Raw genomic sequence first — 18068 nt, forward strand, 5'->3', positions numbered from 1 at the left:
TATTTTTTCACTTTGTTTGTAAAAATTGAAACAGCATAATTAATGTTCTTTGTTCATGTTTGCAAAATGCAACGCAGGTAACAGGATGGTTCTTCAATCATCCGTTCTTTTGAGTCGATTTATAAAAGAGTTTTTTTTTTCAAATTTATATTGTTCATCCATCGTAGAACAGGTACCCTTTTAAGACATTACCATGCATTCATAAATAGTTATTACTATAATTTACTCAAATTATTGGATCTTATGAAAAAGGTTTTAAAGCAAAGAAAAGAGGTCAAGGTCCATAAAAACATAAAAAATTGCTTTTAAAATTGACTCAAGTCAAGAACGAATGTTTATAGAACCCCTGTTACTTGCATTGCATTTTGCAAAAACGAAGAAAGAGCATTGATTGGGCAGTTTTAATTTTCACAAAAAAAGAAGAAAAAAACGGAAATAAATACATACAAGAAAATTATGGTCACACAATTTTTCTGGTTAAAATTGATTAATTCATTCATTGAGTAACATATGGTCCACATTTATAGATAACAAAAACCTATGCAATAATTAATCAAAAAGAACAAATTCACAATAGCTCTAGTGACCTAATACATGACAGAAAAGAATGAAAGTGTAGACAAGTTAAATTCAAAAAAGTAAGCTAAATTAAATAAAAAGTAAAATAAAAAGAGAACAAAGAGACTAGGGGAAAACAATTCAAGAGGGAGAATAGTGACAAAGAGCTCTCTGGCGGTCCATTTTAATGTCTCAGTTCCACGCCCTCTGAAGTCTCTGGTAGAAAGATCTACTTTCTGACTACTCTCCTCCTTGCCGAATTGAAGTACCACTAGTATAGTTAAATACTATTAGACAAGTAAAAAATATTTAACAGTTTAAAGACTTATTTCCTTGAACTCACTTGTAATTCAAAGTCCAGTAAATCAAATCAAATCATTTTTTTTTTTAAAAATGTGTTAATTTCTATGAAAAATTGCAATTTTACAGATTCTTTATAAGCACATATGCTGCTCCTTGTATAGGTTCGTATGTACACAACATGAGGAAAAAAAAGGCTAAAATCGAAGCAGGAAAAGTCGATATGTATGTGTATATTGATCACAGTCAGACAAAACCAAGTAGAATCAGTGTAACGGCATTTATAACGGCTCTCTCATATATGTATATTATTTTTTTTATCAAAGAGCTAAAATGCATAATGCCTTGAAATTTTCTGTGAATTTACTCTAGATTATGAGAAATGTACTCGCAAAATTTCAAATTTCAATGTTGCTTAGTTTTCTGCCTAAAAGCACAAGAGAGAATCAGGCATTGTGAAATGCAGTTGGGCTAATTCCATCCAATTTATTCATCTCGCAAAAGATTCCTCATGTGTTCTATGAGTATAATAACATAAGAATCAATCTTACTTATTGGAATCCTCAGCAACGAAGTACCGATGGTGCATTGCTTTTCCAAATTGACTTTCTTTCTAAGTTTACAACATTTAGCATTTTCTCATGAGCACAGATATTATTCCAAAGTTTGAAACATTACTGTTAATCAATTTATTGAAGTGACATTTAAAAGAAGATGAAATTTAGAGAGTGCATCAAGTCATGGCCCTGTTGAATTCAATAACTGATCGTCGTCATGGTGATATGGGTCATGTTGATGAAGTAAGTAACCACAGAATCACCCATCTGTTAAATGAGGCATGTTTCCAATATACTATCCTCATGGACCTCTGATGCAATTTTTGTTTATGTAGCTCTTTCACATTGATTTCAATGAAATTAAATAGACTGTTTCAGTGCATTTCTTTTTGAAACATGTGGCAACATCTTTACAGAGCGTATGTACTTTTTACCAAATAACTTGAATCAATGAAACTGAAAAAACTCAACCTTCGTTACTATCCTCCAGGTAACTTCCCGTATACCGTTTTTATCTTTTAAATTTTTTCTGAGAGAAGGAGAAAAAAAACACAAAAAGCCTCCGGGCATGTTGAATGAAGGCACAAAAACCACTTCAGACCCTTCAATAAGGAATGTAACCGTGGTTCGTGGTTTTTTATTCCCCAGATTTACCTCTTGAAATCATGATGCTATTTTGCTCTCACATTTACTGTTCGAAACCTGCTTTTTCTTAATCATAATTGACGAGATAAATTATAGCCAAAATGTGCTTTAATTCCGCATCCTTTTTTTTCGACCTCAATTTCTCAAAAAGACTCGGAGGAAAATATCCCTGTTTCAAAAATATGTAGCTTAGATGATTAGTAGCAGAAGGAAAAAATACATACTCATGTCTTGAGAGAGAGAGATAATTTAGTTCATTCACATTTTCATATTTTCTCTTTTAAGACAAATTGTAATAGTTTTGATTGATTTCAGGATTAGCTCTCGAGTATTTGCAAAGTGGTGTGCACAAAACCAAAATGATTGATCTCCTTGACTTAACAGTGCGGTAAGAATAATATGGCTTGTTTGATTTTTCAATCAACAACATTGATTTCTACAATTGGTCATTTTTGCCGCTTTGAAATGCTCAAATTTGTAGTTCAACAGAGAGGATTGTCAGTAAAAATATGTATTTTATCAATAGAGGTACTTAGATTGCTCCATTTCAAGTGAGCAGTTGATAAAAAGAAAAAAATACTTGGAGCTCCAGAAACGTCTCTTTTCAAATTATAGGTCACCTTAGACTTAGTGAATTTGTTTTTTAAAGTGAGTTTACATAAAAAAATTTTTCCTCATTCTAATAAATCCTATCATTTGCTGAGGTAAAAATGTTGAAAATATCAGAATTAATGAGAAAATGTAAAGCGTTCTAACCATTGGATCTTTCTTTCTCTTCAGGACAAATCTGGAGGAACTGGCAAGCAATATAATGCTGAAAGAGCCTCTCATCTCTCCAAACCTCACCGAAATTCTCATCAAAGCCTTATCCAAACTACAACAGAGACTATGTGACGCAACCAAAAAAACCTTTGTTAAACACCAAACCATCAAAGCTCATCTATTACCTCTTACCAATGTTTGTTTTGACAAGGAAGGTGGAAGGTAAGTGAAAGCTTTTTAAAACAGTCACAATTTTTAGACTCTTGAGTCCTTAAAAGAGAGATTGTGTGTTAAATTCGGTATCAAACGTAAGTTTCTCTTTATTGGGGCTGTCTCATCAATTAAAAAACTCAAACTATCTCAAGAAAATAAAATGTGGTGCTAGACGCAATGCGGCCCTTCATTAGTAGCACTGATAAATTTCGAGGAATTGTTCCCCTTCAAAAAAAAAAAAAAAAAGAGAATGGGAGAGGAGATTCTAAAACATCTCAAACGAGATGCATGATTTGGTAGTTTCACCGTTGATACGTGTTTAGTTTGCTTCCCAAATTAATACAAGACAGTTAGGGCTGTTCCATCGGTTGTCGGTAAGCTTCCGAAACAGTTCCGTTAAGGAAAAGTTACAATAATAGCGCTCTTGCCGATTGCGATCAGAGTTTTCGGAGCTGGCGAAAATAATCTGTTGCCATTTGTACATCTATTTTACGCGCCGCCGCGCCAGGCAATCTGATAAACCGGCACACGGGGCAACAATGCATTGAGTGCGAGCTCTCAAAAATCCGATAAGGCCGGCTGTTGTCGATATCATCGCCACTGTCGGTACTGCTGCCAGTTTCAATAAGAGACGATATCAATAGTGTTCTGGCAAGAATTCGTTTGAACACCCCTACAAGACAGCTGGTACAGCATCATTGTCAAAATTTTTCCCCCTGAGTCAGTCCTCAAAGAGTGCATGATGTTTTACATTAGCTGTGATTCAATGGAGAATTTACCTATGAAACTCATTGGAATACGTACACAAACTGCAGTCGTTCTTATGTAGATCTAAATAACTCATCTTGCTTTTTGAGGCCCATTAAGAAATTTCCTTTTTGACATTTCCTGGGGCTCCTTGGCTTTATTAGTAGATAATAAAGGATGTAATCAGTAAATTCAACAATTAATGGAATAGTATCAGCCGGCTGTTCAATCAGGTTGTTCCGCTTAAAGAGGCAATTTGGTCTGAATGGTCTGCCCAATATTCAGGACTTAAAGAGTCCCCAGAGAATCATTGTCTTGCATTTTAAGTGGCCCACCAGGAGCCTCTCAACAATAGATGAAGGAAAAATTGAAAATTTTGGCTAGTTTCTGTGTTGTAAAAAAATTCTAATCAAAAGAGCTCTTTGGCTCAGCTTTTTGGTCCAACAAATACCAACTGGCAGCATGGGTCAGACTGCTCCTGTCTCCAATTCTGCATTTCATTTTTCCGATGCATAATGTTTGTTATAGCTGATAATAATCGTCTTTTTTTACCAGTCGGTATTTTTCTCCGCAGGTGTCTGACTGGAAGTTATGACCGACTCTGCAAAGTGTGGAGTGTTGATGATGGGCAAGTAATCACTACCTTGGAAGGACATCAAAATGTAGTCTATTCTGTAGCATTCAATAATCCTTTCAGGTATGACTTCATTCTGCTCAGTTAGCTCAGTGAAAAGATGAGGTGTCATTTACTTAAATGTGCTCTATGTAGCATGTGGCAAATTCTGTTTATATGTTAGCGACACAGACACAGCAAATCCTGTCACATTTTTTTTCAATACCAATTAACTAATTATTTTTATGCGGTGAAGGTCATGTGATGTGTCTCTGCCCATTCAAACCTATTCTCTAGAAATTTCAGGCAGATTTTTTGTCAGTTTTCTTTTTGAAAAGATACATATCAAATTATCAACCAACCAAGTCTGCGCAAACCCTCTGGGGGCTCAAGCTGGATGGTTGGTTCAGGTTTGCTTCAATTTCAAAATTTTGGATTTTTTTTCTTACGATTTGAGACTTGGTTCACTTCTATCGGTTCACTAGCACTATTTGAGAGACGCCTGAATTACTGTATTATTTCCGTCCTCAAGTGCCATGGATTTTTTTTTTTATTCTTTTAAACTTGATGGTAATTCTTGTGGGGAGAATTATTTTGCTTTTTATCAAAATCAATTTTACCAGTTCACATGTTATAAAACAGTTAAATTGGTACAAGCCATAAAAATCTGAAAGTGAAACATGTAGATTTTTTATCTTCCATATTGTTCTGGTTTTTAACAGGCTTTGCTTTTGAAATTGATTACAGTGATCGAGCTCTAACAGGGTCTTTTGATAAGACAGCCAAATTATGGAACGTATTTACTGGCGACTGTTTAGTCACTTTTTGGGGACATACAGCGGAGGTTGTGGGTGCACAATTCAACCCTTCAAAAGAAACAGTAGCAACAATATCTATGGATTCAACAGCAAGAGTATTTGATGTTATCACTGGTAGGTCCATGTATTCTTGCATCATTCTTACAAATCAAATGAAAAGTGCACAGCTGTTTTGTTCACTGATTATAAACTTGTTTGCAATACATCAAGTATCACTACCTTTTTCTACCATCAAAGAAAATTTGCATAGTTTATTTTTTCTTTTCAAAATATTTAGGGTTGCATGATTCAGAATTTTAGTCTACAAACGCATTCTAGCTCTGCTAGCATTTACATAGTTTGTATTTGACTCAGATGAATTTGGTGAAAACGCCTGCAATTAGAATGGAAAATTTAAAATTTCTCACGTCATTTAATTTTTATTGTATTTTTCAGGTCAGGAATTGGCAACTCTGCTCGGACATGATGGTGAAGTCGTTGCTTTGGACTTTTCCAGTAGTGGCTCACACCTCATAACTGGCTCCTTTGATAGCAAAATTCTTCTATGGGATACTCGAACTAAAAAGTAAGTCAATAATTTTGGTAGTCTGCTTTTCACCTTACAAGCAGTGACTCTTCAAACCAGTTGTAAAAAGAACATCAATCCCTGGAGGAAGTAAATTCCACTAAAATAATTGTTAACATTTTGATCGCCAAAATCCAAAACCACATATCTTCGTTTCTGACATTGCAGACTTCCCGGCTTAACTTATTTTTTCTGTAGTGAATAAATCAATGGAATTTCTCGAAAACTTCCGTGACTTTTTCTTTGCTGTCAGCAGAATATTCTGTACAAATTTCAAGCCATAAAAATGGCCTGGTTCTCTTTGAATAAACAAAATAAGAGTGGAAATTTTGAAATACTGCAATGAATCTACGTGGTCTTGCCCCTTGGCCATTGATTCGTATACCCTCTCCCTCAAATAATTCTCCATAAATACACTAAAGTGTGGCTTTTATCTGCGAATAAGTCGAGTAACTAGATGATAGTTTAGTGTCGTGTCGACGTTTTTACATTTCCAAATCAAAAGGGAAATCAAAGCCAAAAAATAGAATTAAGGATTTAAATAGACATCTTTGATATGTACCTACAATACAGAGAGAAAAAAAGGAGAAAAAGAAAATACATCTCAAGTGGGAAATAATTTAGGTATTCTTAATTCCTTAAAATATTTTTTTTTTGTGTGTATAAAACATGACTAAAAAATAGCTGTAAAAAAAGTAATTCTAGTATATTCAGTCGATGATGTATTTAAAATGATTAATCTAGCTTTACAGTGTATCAAAGAATTTTCATTTAGAGATATTCCATTTTCATTTGTTTTTCAGGTGCGAAGGAGCCTTCAAAGGCCACTCCGAAGAAATTAGCAATTGTCTTTTCAGCTTCAATGCAGCTCTGATTGCAAGTAGCTCAATGGATAAGACTGTTAAACTCTGGGATGTACGGATGATGAATTGCGTTCATACAATCAACACCCACTCAGACGAGGTGAGTTGATACCTCACTTTTTCATTAGCTTCCACAATGATGTTTGTGAGCACCCTCTACTGTCAGAGAATGCAACACTTCCTTTTTCATGTTATGGTTATGCTATTTTTTGCATTTGCACAGCATTTTTCAGGCTTAAAAACTCAAAAACTCAGAGAAACCTAACTTATCCCTTAATTCCCTTTCAGGTTCTGGATATTGCTTTCAATGCCAAAGGCACTCACTTAGCTACAGCCAGCAGTGATGCATCGGCTCGGATCTTCAATATGACCAACGGAGATTTTGTAGAGGAGGCTGTCTTCAGTGGTCACTCGGGAGAGGTGTCAAAAGTATGTATTATATTTTCGGCTCTTAATAGCTCTGACCTTTTCAAAATTTTTTTTTAAACTTTGGGAGTATATAGTGACTGCTAAAAACTTTGGGAAAGGTTGCATTATTAGTTTGCTAAGATAAAATTTATTCATTTATTACTAACTATCTATCCTGCCGTGCCAAGAAAGAATGCCGTATGAACATTTGAGAGTTGCCAAATTTATCCGGATATAACATGTATCTTTGAGGAAAGTTATGCCTATTTGTCCTAGAAATTTGCAGCTATTTTACATTAAATTGCCAATAGTATTATGTGAAAAATGTAGAGAAAAATATTCACAATTTTTCTAGTAAATTCATTTTTTATTGAAGGAAACTAATTTTCTGATTAATCTGACAATTTTTCTACACAGAGAAAAAAAAACTGAATTTTGCCAAAATTTTCTGTCAGAGAGAGCTGCCGTTTTCTACAACATTAGTTATGACCAGAAAAATATAATAAATAACAATAAACCACCAACACTGTCCCTTGCAGTTGGATGCACATGTCATTTGAATAGACAGGTTGCCCCATGTGCAGTATGTATTCTGTACATTAGTATTATTAGTTTCACGGAAAATTTGGCTCTTCGGAAATTCACAATGAGTAGTCTCACAATAACTGCAGTTTCATGAGACTGCTGAAATCTGCGTCAATATCCTATTCGATCGTTTAGATGGGGAAAAACCAGAAATGAACAAAGCACACAATTTTTTTAAAACTTTAGAAAAATTAAAAGAGCAGGAAAAATGGTAAGATAAGTCTTACAAACAATTTTCTCAATAGCGTATCCTTTTAGTACTGTGTCTCACTATGAAGAACATATTTTATTTTGGTATTCAAAATCTATCTAAATAATGTAATGCCTTGAAACTTTCAGTGATTATCAGAACATCAATTAACGAGAATAAACTCACAACATTTTCAAGTTAGGATGTTTTTAATTTTATCCGTTGAAGAAGTGAAAATGAAAGGAAATTAAATGAACGTCTGATAAAGCGGTTGATTTGGAGTGAATCCATTCCAATTGTATACAAGAAAGTAGCCCAAAAAATTTGAACTAACAAATAATTTATTTTTTAAGATTGTTTGTTCTCTCTTTTAGCTTAAGTCTGTGTCATGCCTGTTTTTTCTGAGTCTTCTAAGAATTTTACTTTGACTAGAGACGCGCTGACTAACTTGTATTAATCTTCTATAGGTTTGCTTTCATCCAGCCGGTAGTCTAGTCCTAACAGCATCTCAAGATACCACTTGCCGTCTTTGGGACACAGCAACAAATGACTGTCTTCAAATTCTGGACGGTCACTCAGATGAAGTCTTCTCATGTGCCTTTTCTTACTACGGAGATTCAGTAGTCACAGCGTCCAAAGATAACTCGCTGATTATCTGGAGATGAAAGTCACAAAATCTCCATCACTCTGCAATCAGTTGTTCGCTTTTAATGATTCTAGGTTTGGTAATTTCTGAGGTAAGCTATATGGAAGCAGAGATGATTTGACATGTTAAGGTGTTGGTGAATTTTTTTCATTGTGCCCATTTAAGTTTTACGCCCTCAATTTTTTTGTTGAAAAATATGTAGCATAATTTTTGTCAATTTCGCTGATAGTGTTAATTTTGATTAATGCTGAACAAGCCAAAAAAACTCTTTGTTTTCTCGAAAATAGTTACTCTTTCGCCTTCAACTTCGCTCAGTGAGAGCTGGTCACGAGCGTTGAGATACACTAGGCCTGCAGCAAAACATGTATTCCTTGTTTTTTCTGGTTTGTTGTGCATCTCGACCGTGCATTGGAGTACTGGTTCATTGTTTCGGTACATGCGGTAGCTACTCAGGCTATGAGCATTTGAATAGTAGATCTGCCAGACAGAACATAAATAAAACAACATTTAAAAGCGTTAAATTTCATTTAATCATTTCTCGTGATTCAAAGATCTGGTTACTCGCCTTTTGGCTTTATCGGCCTGATATTCAAGGTCAATGAATGTGAGGCTCGATTTTCAAGTTTTTTGTCACATCTTTTGTAATCAAAATCTTGGCATGGAAGTACAAGGGAAAATGCTTTGATTTTATCTTTCTTTACTAAGCATAGAATTGGACTGAGTTTTTCAGCTTTACTTGTCTGGAAATTTGAAAAATCTTGAACTTTTAAATCAAATTGATTTCAGTCCATTACAGAAATATTTCATAAAGTATTGAGTTTAGGGGGTAGGCTAGGTATGAAACAAATTGGCTGTTTTGAATAGTTTACCTGAGCGTATACGAAGTAAAGGCCAGGTTTAGTAACCATTAGCGTTCCATTGTCTTTTAAGTGGAAATGTTTGTCCATCGATAAGCTCCTTACCCATGGACTTGGCTCCCAATCTCTAAAAACACCACCTGGATGATAAAGGTGTCCATTCCCTGAAAATTTTTTCAAAATTATGCATTCATTTAATTAGAAGACCATCAAAATTCATCAATCGGTGTAAAACAGTTATAGTGATGAAATGGTGGATTAAAATGACAAGTTACCAATGGAGATCTTTTACTGTTTGTTACCTAAGTTATTTAAGTTAAAGTTACTTAAGTTGTTTAAGTTATTGCTGCTTTAAATTTGTAAAATTTCAAAATATAACTAACTTGTGCCTGGAAATCGCCAAGGAAGTTATTTTGTACTCACAACTACTCCTTCTCTCAGTGAAAATGAGAGTAAACATCTGGAACTCCTTTGATTGGATTTCAATCAAATTGAAAATGAAAAAAAGAAGAAGAAAAATTTGATGTGATTATTACTTATGATTGAAGTAAAATTATGTAATCATTAGAGGTATAAAGTCTCATATTTTCAGATATTCAGAGATTATAATCAGACCACTACCTAGATAATGTCCATGCCTCCCATGAATATATTTGGATGTTTGACCACCAAAGTGTGCGGCCAGAACAGATTCATCGACCTTTGGGGGCTCCTCTTGAAGCTCTTCGTCTTCAATTTCAGCTTTTGGTTTTCGCTTTCCTGCTTTCTCCTTCTTACTTTTTGTAAACTTCACCGGCGGGCTCATGCTCTAAACAAATGAAGAAAAGGGAAGATAGGATTGCTGGAATGAAGTAAATATACTGTGAGACTTTTCACGCAAAAGTGATGGATTTTGAAGGTATTCTTCAGCTTAGCTCACATCATTTCACACTTGGATGATTAGGATGCAGTATTATTATTATTTTTTTTTTTTAGAGCTTGTGCTTTCTAGATGCAGGTCACTTGGCCTTAGTCGTTTTAGACAAACAGCCACCGCTTAGTAAAGGCATGAGATTTGATTATCGATTAAGTGGGAATCAAGTTCTTGGTAGAGTTCTAATTCTTTTCTTGATAGGATAGTTTTTGAATCAATGATCACTTGAGGATCATGAGATTAGTATAAATTTTATCTTCGGACTTATTTCCTGTCATTTTGATCGTGTTAGTTACGCCTCAGAGTAAAATAAAAGGTGCTCAATCCTTACCTGCTCTGAATTTTCATGAGTTGAGTTTTCTTGCTCATTTGAGTTGTGGAGCATCATTTCATCTCCTTTTGAATCGTCACTGGTCAACTTTCCATCGTCTAATTCCTGTTTTTTGGCAAGTCTGTTCCATAAAATAAACAAGATTCAAGGTTATATGACCAATTGAAAGAAATTGCTAACTTTTTCCAGAAAGTTAACTCGATAGTTTTGTAGATAGAATCTAGTAGGTAATTCCAACTTACATTGGTCGTATGTAGAGTTATGAAAAGTTATGAGTTCCAGCTAGGTGGAAAATCAGGACCTCAGTAAGTAAAAATTGCCCCTCTGAAAAATGAAGCATGATGTGGAAACTCTGAAAACTGTGTAATTCTCCAACATGTTTTTTGCCACTTCCTGTGGATTCTACAGGGTGAGCGAAAAGTCCCCGACCCCCCCTCTAACTTTTGAACGAATTGAGCTAGGGAAATGAAACTTTGGGAATGTTCCTATCTCAAAGGGGACCATCTTTTGGGGGGGTCAAAATTTTGGTCCCCCCCTCAGGGGGGCAAAAAAAATGATATTTAAACGGTCAAATTTAATTACCTTAAATTTCGTTTTTTTTAACTTTTCCCGAAATTTGGGGACTTGCCAACGTAATGTTGAACTGATTTTGACCTTACTGAGATAATGTGGAGGCAAATCCAGGGGAAATTGGCTTATTTCGCGGGAGAATTGAATGACCTTTGAATTGACGTATTTGGGGGTCCGAGCCCCCCCTTAAAATTAAATCGAATTGATTTTTGCAATTTTTACTTAAAAGCGGACACAATTTGGTAAATTTTCCCGTTTTATTTTTTTCTTTACGATAATTTGAACCGGAGTTATGATTTTTTGAAAATAGGTCAAATTTGACCTTTGACCTACCATAACTCGGTCAAAAATTAAGATATTGATCTGCGGTTTGCGCCAAAATTCTTAGTTTTTTATGCTCTTTCGAATGAGGTATCACAAGATAGGGGTTGCCATTTGAAAAAAAAAAGTTGGGGGGCCCCCGTCCCCCCCTGAGGGGGGGACCAAAATTTTGACCCCCCCAAAAGATGGTCCCCTTTGAGATAGGAACATTCCCAAAGTTTCATTTCCCTAGCTCAATTCGTTCAAAAGTTAGAGGGGGGGTCGGGGACTTTTCGCTCACCCTGTATACTTGTTAAACAGCCCTAGGAATAACGATGAAAAGAAAAAATTGCCTTGGAGGCAGAAATTTAGCCTCAGAATATCTCATCGTAAAACTGATACCCTGTCTATCCGTAAGAATTCAGCATGGTTTAAAGAGAAAAGTCCCCAATAATGCTTTCACTCTCCTTTAAGTAAGTAATTCAATACTTTAGGCAGCCGTTCCTGAAACGTATGTATTCAAAGACTTTACTAACTTCATTTTTGTTACCATCTCGGAGTCATCACAATCTTTATTCTCGCATGCAGAGTCCATTTTATTTCCAGTCAGGCTTCGTTTCTCTGTTTTACTCATCGTTGATTGAGCTGAACGACGTCTCCGTTCATTAGAAAGTTCCTCAACTTCAACAATCCTGTGAGTCTTCGGGGGAAAATTAGGCAACAATTGTTCTGGAAACTGGATTCTTTGATCATTTTGAGTTGTATTCTCAACTTCTTCAATCTCGTAGTCCACAGGATCATTGTAGTTGCTGTCCTCTTCCACAATTGGTAGACTATGGTCAACCTCCTCTGACTCAGCGTCTATCTCTTCCTCTTTGTTATTGTTCGATAACCTCTGAAAATTGAAATCACACATACTTTTTTAATTAATTCGTTCCTTACCATGGGTAAGCACAGGTAAATTGGGATTTTGATGTGGCGTCGCTTCAAAAAATTAGTTTTTGACACATACAGCCATACTACTTACTTGACGGAGCCAGAGCAAGTAAAATACGGATGTATTTATGTGTGTAGTTAGTAGAATATTTTAAAACAAAATTTTTAGCCTTTTAGCTTGGAAAGTGCTCACTCTGTTATAATGCAAACAATTTAAATATTTAGGTGCCCATTAAAAATTTTTTTTAACAAGAGGGCATTTTGATGGTGAAACCGGAGGAACACTCAGGGATCTCAATTTTTGGTGTTGCGGTTTTCTTGTCACTCATTTATTTATGGAGGAAAATTAATGATGAAATCTCACTAATGCCACGAGCATTAGGTCCACCAGTGAAACCAGGCTATCGTTCAATTGGTCTGATATTCATAACCAGGGGCTTCTTTAAAGGGGAGCAGAGAGGCGGCCCAAGATTTAGCTTAAATAATATCAGTAAAAACGGGATGACTAAATCCTGAGTTAGGTAGTTCAATCCAAATCTTTACTTAAAAAATCCTACAACACATCTAAGATATCAAATCTGTGTTGTTACTGTTGTCAGTAACTGAACTATTTCGTGCCCCCCAAATTGTGTACACTATCCTAGTTCTAACTGAGTAGGTCTAGCACTTAATAATTTGAAATCAACCGTTTGGGTTTGCATCCGTCGCCCCTTTTTTTTTGCCGAGGAGAGTTGGAAGTGAAAAGAACCATGTGAAAATGAAATAAATAAATAAATAAAAAAAAGATGTGCGTGGGGTTTACATGCTATGTTATTCATTTTGATTCTGTTCATTTGCAATAGTCTCCGCACGTGAATACGTCAAATTGCATCGAGTTTCCAAGGCTCTCAGAGCGAAGTGCATATTTAATCAGGGTCGTCTCGAAGTTGATTACTTGTTTTTGCAATACGTTACCAATTATCAGTGCGTTCCATCTCAAGTGCCTTCGATTACGTGCGACGCAATTTGTCTAACGCCGCCTGGACGCTGACGCTGCTCCCTTTACCTGCAAGTATTGTTGCCAATTTCGCATTTGAAGGCGAACTTGTGGTTCACCGTGTATCCTGCCTCCTGCATCACATCTTGCATGTCTATTCTGCCGTTTTCCCTGACATTTCCCGGTTTCCCCGGCATTCCCTGACTGTGGTAACCCTGCTTATAGCGTTGTCTATCAAGTGGACGTATTTATACTAAACGCAACTGTGTGCAAGTGGAAAGATGGGGTGTGCTCGTTGGTGCTCGGGTCATAAGAATGAATGGGAAATATAAAGCGCCAGTGACGTCACCGGCAACGACAGGAGCGACGACGATCGGGGAGGCGGTCTTTAACTCATGAGCCCTGTCCTCAACGCCCTTGTCACATGCCCACGGCTCACGAGTTAGCGCTCACTTCCTTTGGATTTAATTGAAAATCCCTCTTTTCCATTTTCTTAAAAGGAACACTTTCACATTGTTTCTTATCCAGCTTGCACGAGCACACCCCATCTCTAGGCCCTGTCCACACGACCGCAGTTTACGGAACTTATTCCTCGAACTGCTCGAGTTCCCGAAACTTATTCCTTGAAACGAGGCATGCTGTCCACACGAGTTCGCCCGAACTGGAACCGGAACTTCAGTAAAACTATATAATTATTGCAAAGTAATAGATTATTACGACCGCCAAAGTAACAAACATAAGTAAATGTCAAGATATGTAAAGGACGTAAAAAACAAAAACAAGCAAATTCACATCAAAAGAAACATGTAGAAGCTCGGCGTACGGGGGGAGTTCCGGGTTTGGGAGGAATAAATTTTAGCTCAGCTAAAAACTTGTTCCGAGAACAAGTTCCTCGAACTGATTGTGAGTTCCGCGAACCGCGCTCGTGTGGACAAGGCCCTACACTTGCACACAGTTCCTTTCAGCATAAATACGTCCAATAATTTCAAGAATGAGCCCGGTGGTGAGGTGAAGTTGAAACGGACCTGTATCTCGGAGCGGAGGGCGGCGATCTTCTCCTCGGAGCGCTGCTGGGCCCTCCTGAGCTCCTCGCTGAGCTTCCTGACGTCATGGGTGAGGCGCTGGACCGGGAGGTAGGCGTCCCAGTAGAGCTGGGCGCAGATCCCCAGGCTGGCGATGCACGTGAGGAGGATGACGATGGTCAGGAGGAACTCGCGGAAGGTGGTCTTGCGCTTCTTGAGGGGCGCCACAGGGACCGGGATGGCGCGGACCGGGAAGGGACCGGGACGTCGCGCTGCGTCGATGACGTTGTAGTACAGGGTCTCATTGTCGGGCATTTTAGGGCGCGGCGCCGGACGCGGGCCGAAAACTGATCGCCGGACTCGACGCGACGCCGGAATCAGAATCAGCCGGAGCCAGCCCGTTATCGGAGCCTTATCGCCGCCTGAATTTGTTGAGTAGGGGAAAAGCTGCGTCCGATGCGACGCCCCGAGGAAAGTACAAACGCCTTTATCTTTTTCACGAGGGAGACGCGTTCGCGTTGCATTTCACAGAATCCTGGCCCGGGTCAGTTGCTCCGCGCGTCGTTTCCGCAACTGATCGCCCGACCCGCCGCCCTCCCTGTCATGGGTCAGTTGTCAGTTGCGCCGCTCACAGAATCAGGGTGGCAAACTCTCAGGCCCTGTCCACACGAGTGCAGTTCGCGGAACTTATTCCTCGAACTGTTTAGTTCCCGGAACTTATTCCTCGAACTGCTTAGTTCCCGGAACTTATTCCTTTTACAGGGTTGCCACGGTCAGGGAATTCAGGGAAAACCTGGAAAAGTCAGGGGGAAAAAAAGTGCTCTGGAAAACCTGGAAAAGTCAGGGAATTTGACCAAAAACAGCCAAAAGTCAGGGAAAAATTGACAATTTTCACGAGTTGCTTAAGATCTTTCTTATTTCGGTTTTGAACGCAATGTAAATTGCGATGAAGTGGCATATCTCGCAATGCATTCAAGAGTTAAGTATTTCCAAATGTTCTACAATTAATTTCTGACTCCTTAGCTGAAGCGTGTTTCAAATGAGACGCTATATTAGTGCGATGGTAGCTAGCAAGGTGTAAATTTGGCTGTGCGATCATGGCGCGCGTTCTCAAAAGTCAGGCAATTTCTCCATTTTTCGTCAGGGAAAACCTGGAAAAGTCAGGGAAAATCATTTCCAAATTTTTGTGGCAACCCTGTTAACGAGGCATGCTGTCCACACGAGTTCGCCCGAACTGGAGCTGGAACCGGAACTTCAATAAAACTGTACAAGTATTGCAAAATAATAGATTATTACGGCCGCCAAAGTAACAAAAATTAATGTCAATAAGACATGTAAAGGACGTAATAAACAAAAACAAACAAATTCACATCTAAAGAAACTTATGTAGAAGCTCGGAGTACGGGGGAAGTTCCGGGTTTTGGAGGAATAAGTTTTAGTTCAGCTGAAAACTTGTTCCGGGAACAAGTTCCTCGAACTAAGTTCCGCGAACCGCGCTCGTGTGGACAAAGCCTCGTGAAAAATACAATTTTGATATTCCACGTGAAATACTTCATGAAATTTCAGAAAACCGAAAACGCTTCAACGAAAACAGTTCCTATAATGCGCCTGACAGGTCGAAAAATCATCCGCTCCTTGAACTTGAGCTTCTCAAGATAAGGGGTGGTTTCAGCGGGTAGGTGAGTGTTGGTCGTTTTGAGGGCCACGACGAGACGAGTGCTTTGAGGCATCACCGACTAAGATCGGACGAGTTCGAAAAATCATCCCCCCATAGACTGGAGATTTTCAGGATAAGGGATGATTTTAGTTAAACTTTTCTCAAGAAGGCCCATCAGCACGTTCTTTTTGAGCTGAGGCAATTCCCTTGAAGTTGAGGAACCAGGGCCGGATTAAGGGGGTGGCCACATGGGCCGCAGCCCATGGCGGTAAGTCTAAGGGGCGGCAGAAATTTGCAAATTTTGAAAGTGTAGGTATAAACAAAAATTGGATTTATAAAAACAAAATTACAAACGAGAAAAGGCGACAAAATCTCTTATTTCCTAAGAGTATAGTAATTTCTAATTTTGTCGTCTCTTAGTGATACAAGAGACAGCACCCTCAATAAGTTGAGTTACGAGGAAAACCAAACACGCAATTTGGCCTAGAACGGCGCGACCTAGAGAGAAATGATAACGAGGACTTGAGATGAAAAGGAGAAGCCCTCGGCGCGGCGATCGGCATGTAACACATATTAGCGCCTACACGACTGCACGAATACTTCACGCATTGCATCAAACACAGTGCGGTCAGCGTGAAACGGATAGCGCCTACAAGAATGCATGAATACTTCACGCATTGCGCCAAACACAGTGCGGTCAGCGTGAAACGCATAGCGCCTACAAGACTGCGTGAATACTTCACGCATTGCGTCCAACACGGTGCGGTCTGCTCGGCGCGGCGGCGGAAGTTAAAATCATTGAACCACATTTATGTTTGTTCTTCCATAATTTTTTCGTTCATTTCTTATGAATGGAAGGCATTGTCCACACAGAGATAGGTTTATGGAACTTAACTTTCGCGCAAAGTTTCGTAAACTTTTGCTAGTAGTATTGACAGGGCTTTCCCAAAAGATGTGTTCAACACGAGTAAATGCGTCTTATGCACCCCTCCCCCGCTGGCACGTTCATTTGATGGTTTTTGTCGAGTTTCAAAACGAATGAGAAGGGGGCGGCAAAATATAGGCGGCCCATGGGCGGCAAGTAGGTAAATCCGGCCCTGTGAGGAACCCCCCTTAGATCCATGGGAAACTTGCTTAAGGGATCTGCGGGACCCTTTCAGCTCCGGAAGCAGGGGATTCGAGGGACTTCTCTAGCTTCATAGGGGTAAGCGGGGAACTCTCCTGGAAAATTTTGTGATATGGAGCCGCATTAGGAGGAATTTTAAGCTGTTCTTATCAACTAATAGACCGCATTACAAATATTTCACACACAAATTCAGCTAAGTCTCCAATTTCATGGGAAGAGGCAAGTACTCCTCCTCCTCCTCCCCCCCCCCCGCCCAATACTTGTACTTGCTTATGCCTAGACTCGCCTTGATAGGGTGCCTCTCTGTGCCCTTAGATTCTCTTCACAAGAATCCCTCTGCCCCTCTCCCTTCCGAAAAAATTCCCAGTTTCGCCCATGCCCTTTCCTAATCAAACTTCGATCCTTTCCTAATCAAACTTCCCGTCTTGTTGCGAATGATGCAATCTCTAGGGTTTGTGGGTGAAACATTCCTGAAAATCACTAAAAATAACGTTTTCGGGGCTCCGACCCCCCGCTTCCTTGACTTTGCCACCGGTCATTTCCACAGCTTTGCGTTCTCCTTAAACTTCCTCTCATTTATGTTTGAAAAGATGTTCACCTGCGCAGCACTGGACTGGATCGATCAACGTCTATGATCGACGTCATATCTGAGAATTCCCTACGTACAAGAGTTGACTTCTCAACTAGGAAATTTTCTAAAATACCCGGTACTCCTCCCCCCTCCCTACCCCCTTCCTCTTATCAAAACGAGTGGGGTAGAGTAGTTAGCGAATGATGCAATCTCTGTAAATAAATGATAATACGGCTGACCAATCACAAGCAAGGATTCAAGGTCGATAGAATCAGGTTAGACCGGCTAAGAAAAACTTAACACTTTAGATTCTATCTCACGATCAAAATTAAACTAAGC

The 18068-nt window shown here is 38.6% G+C and overlaps 2 protein-coding genes across 2 annotated transcripts; one reads left to right on the forward strand and one right to left on the reverse strand.

Annotated features, from left to right (window-relative positions):
• Window positions 1-35: 35 nt before the first annotated feature.
• On the forward strand, window positions 36-8489 carry LOC109030607 (uncharacterized). The gene is made up of 8 exons (XM_072300774.1): window positions 36-2448; window positions 2841-3044; window positions 4357-4479; window positions 5143-5327; window positions 5649-5778; window positions 6582-6741; window positions 6930-7070; window positions 8292-8489. Exons 1-8 carry the CDS (start codon window positions 2420-2422, stop codon window positions 8487-8489), a joined length of 1170 nt encoding a protein of 389 aa, XP_072156875.1. The 5' UTR covers window positions 36-2419.
• On the reverse strand, window positions 6488-14760 carry egr (TNF superfamily member 12 eiger). The gene is made up of 6 exons (XM_019043154.2): window positions 14379-14760; window positions 11978-12336; window positions 10572-10692; window positions 9949-10135; window positions 9340-9491; window positions 6488-8947 (listed from the first exon to the last, which is right to left on the reverse strand). The coding sequence occupies exons 1-6, from the start codon at window positions 14688-14690 to the stop codon at window positions 8702-8704; spliced, it is 1377 nt and encodes a 458-aa protein (XP_018898699.2). The 5' UTR covers window positions 14691-14760; the 3' UTR covers window positions 6488-8701.
• Window positions 14761-18068: the final 3308 nt, after the last annotated feature.

The sequence above is a fragment of the Bemisia tabaci genome, chromosome 5 (genome assembly GCF_918797505.1).
Source record: "Bemisia tabaci chromosome 5, PGI_BMITA_v3".
Lineage (NCBI taxonomy): Eukaryota > Metazoa > Arthropoda > Insecta > Hemiptera > Aleyrodidae > Bemisia > Bemisia tabaci.

Excerpts from the sequence above, each read along its gene's own strand:
- egr (XM_019043154.2), bottom strand. The coding sequence starts at position 14,690 with ATGCCCGACAATGAGACCCTGTACTACAACGTCATCGACGCAGCGCGA. Across the intron at positions 12,337-14,378 it reads CCCTCCGCTCCGAGATACAG|AGGTTATCGAACAATAACAA; the intron begins GTCCGTTTCAAC and ends TTCAATTTTCAG. Across the intron at positions 10,693-11,977 it reads GAGATGGTAACAAAAATGAA|ACTTGCCAAAAAACAGGAAT; the intron begins GTTAGTAAAGTC and ends TTTATGGAACAG.
- LOC109030607 (XM_072300774.1), top strand. The coding sequence starts at position 2,420 with ATGATTGATCTCCTTGACTTAACAGTGCG. Across the intron at positions 2,449-2,840 it reads CTCCTTGACTTAACAGTGCG|GACAAATCTGGAGGAACTGG; the intron begins GTAAGAATAATA and ends CTTTCTCTTCAG. Across the intron at positions 5,779-6,581 it reads TGGGATACTCGAACTAAAAA|GTGCGAAGGAGCCTTCAAAG; the intron begins GTAAGTCAATAA and ends TTTGTTTTTCAG.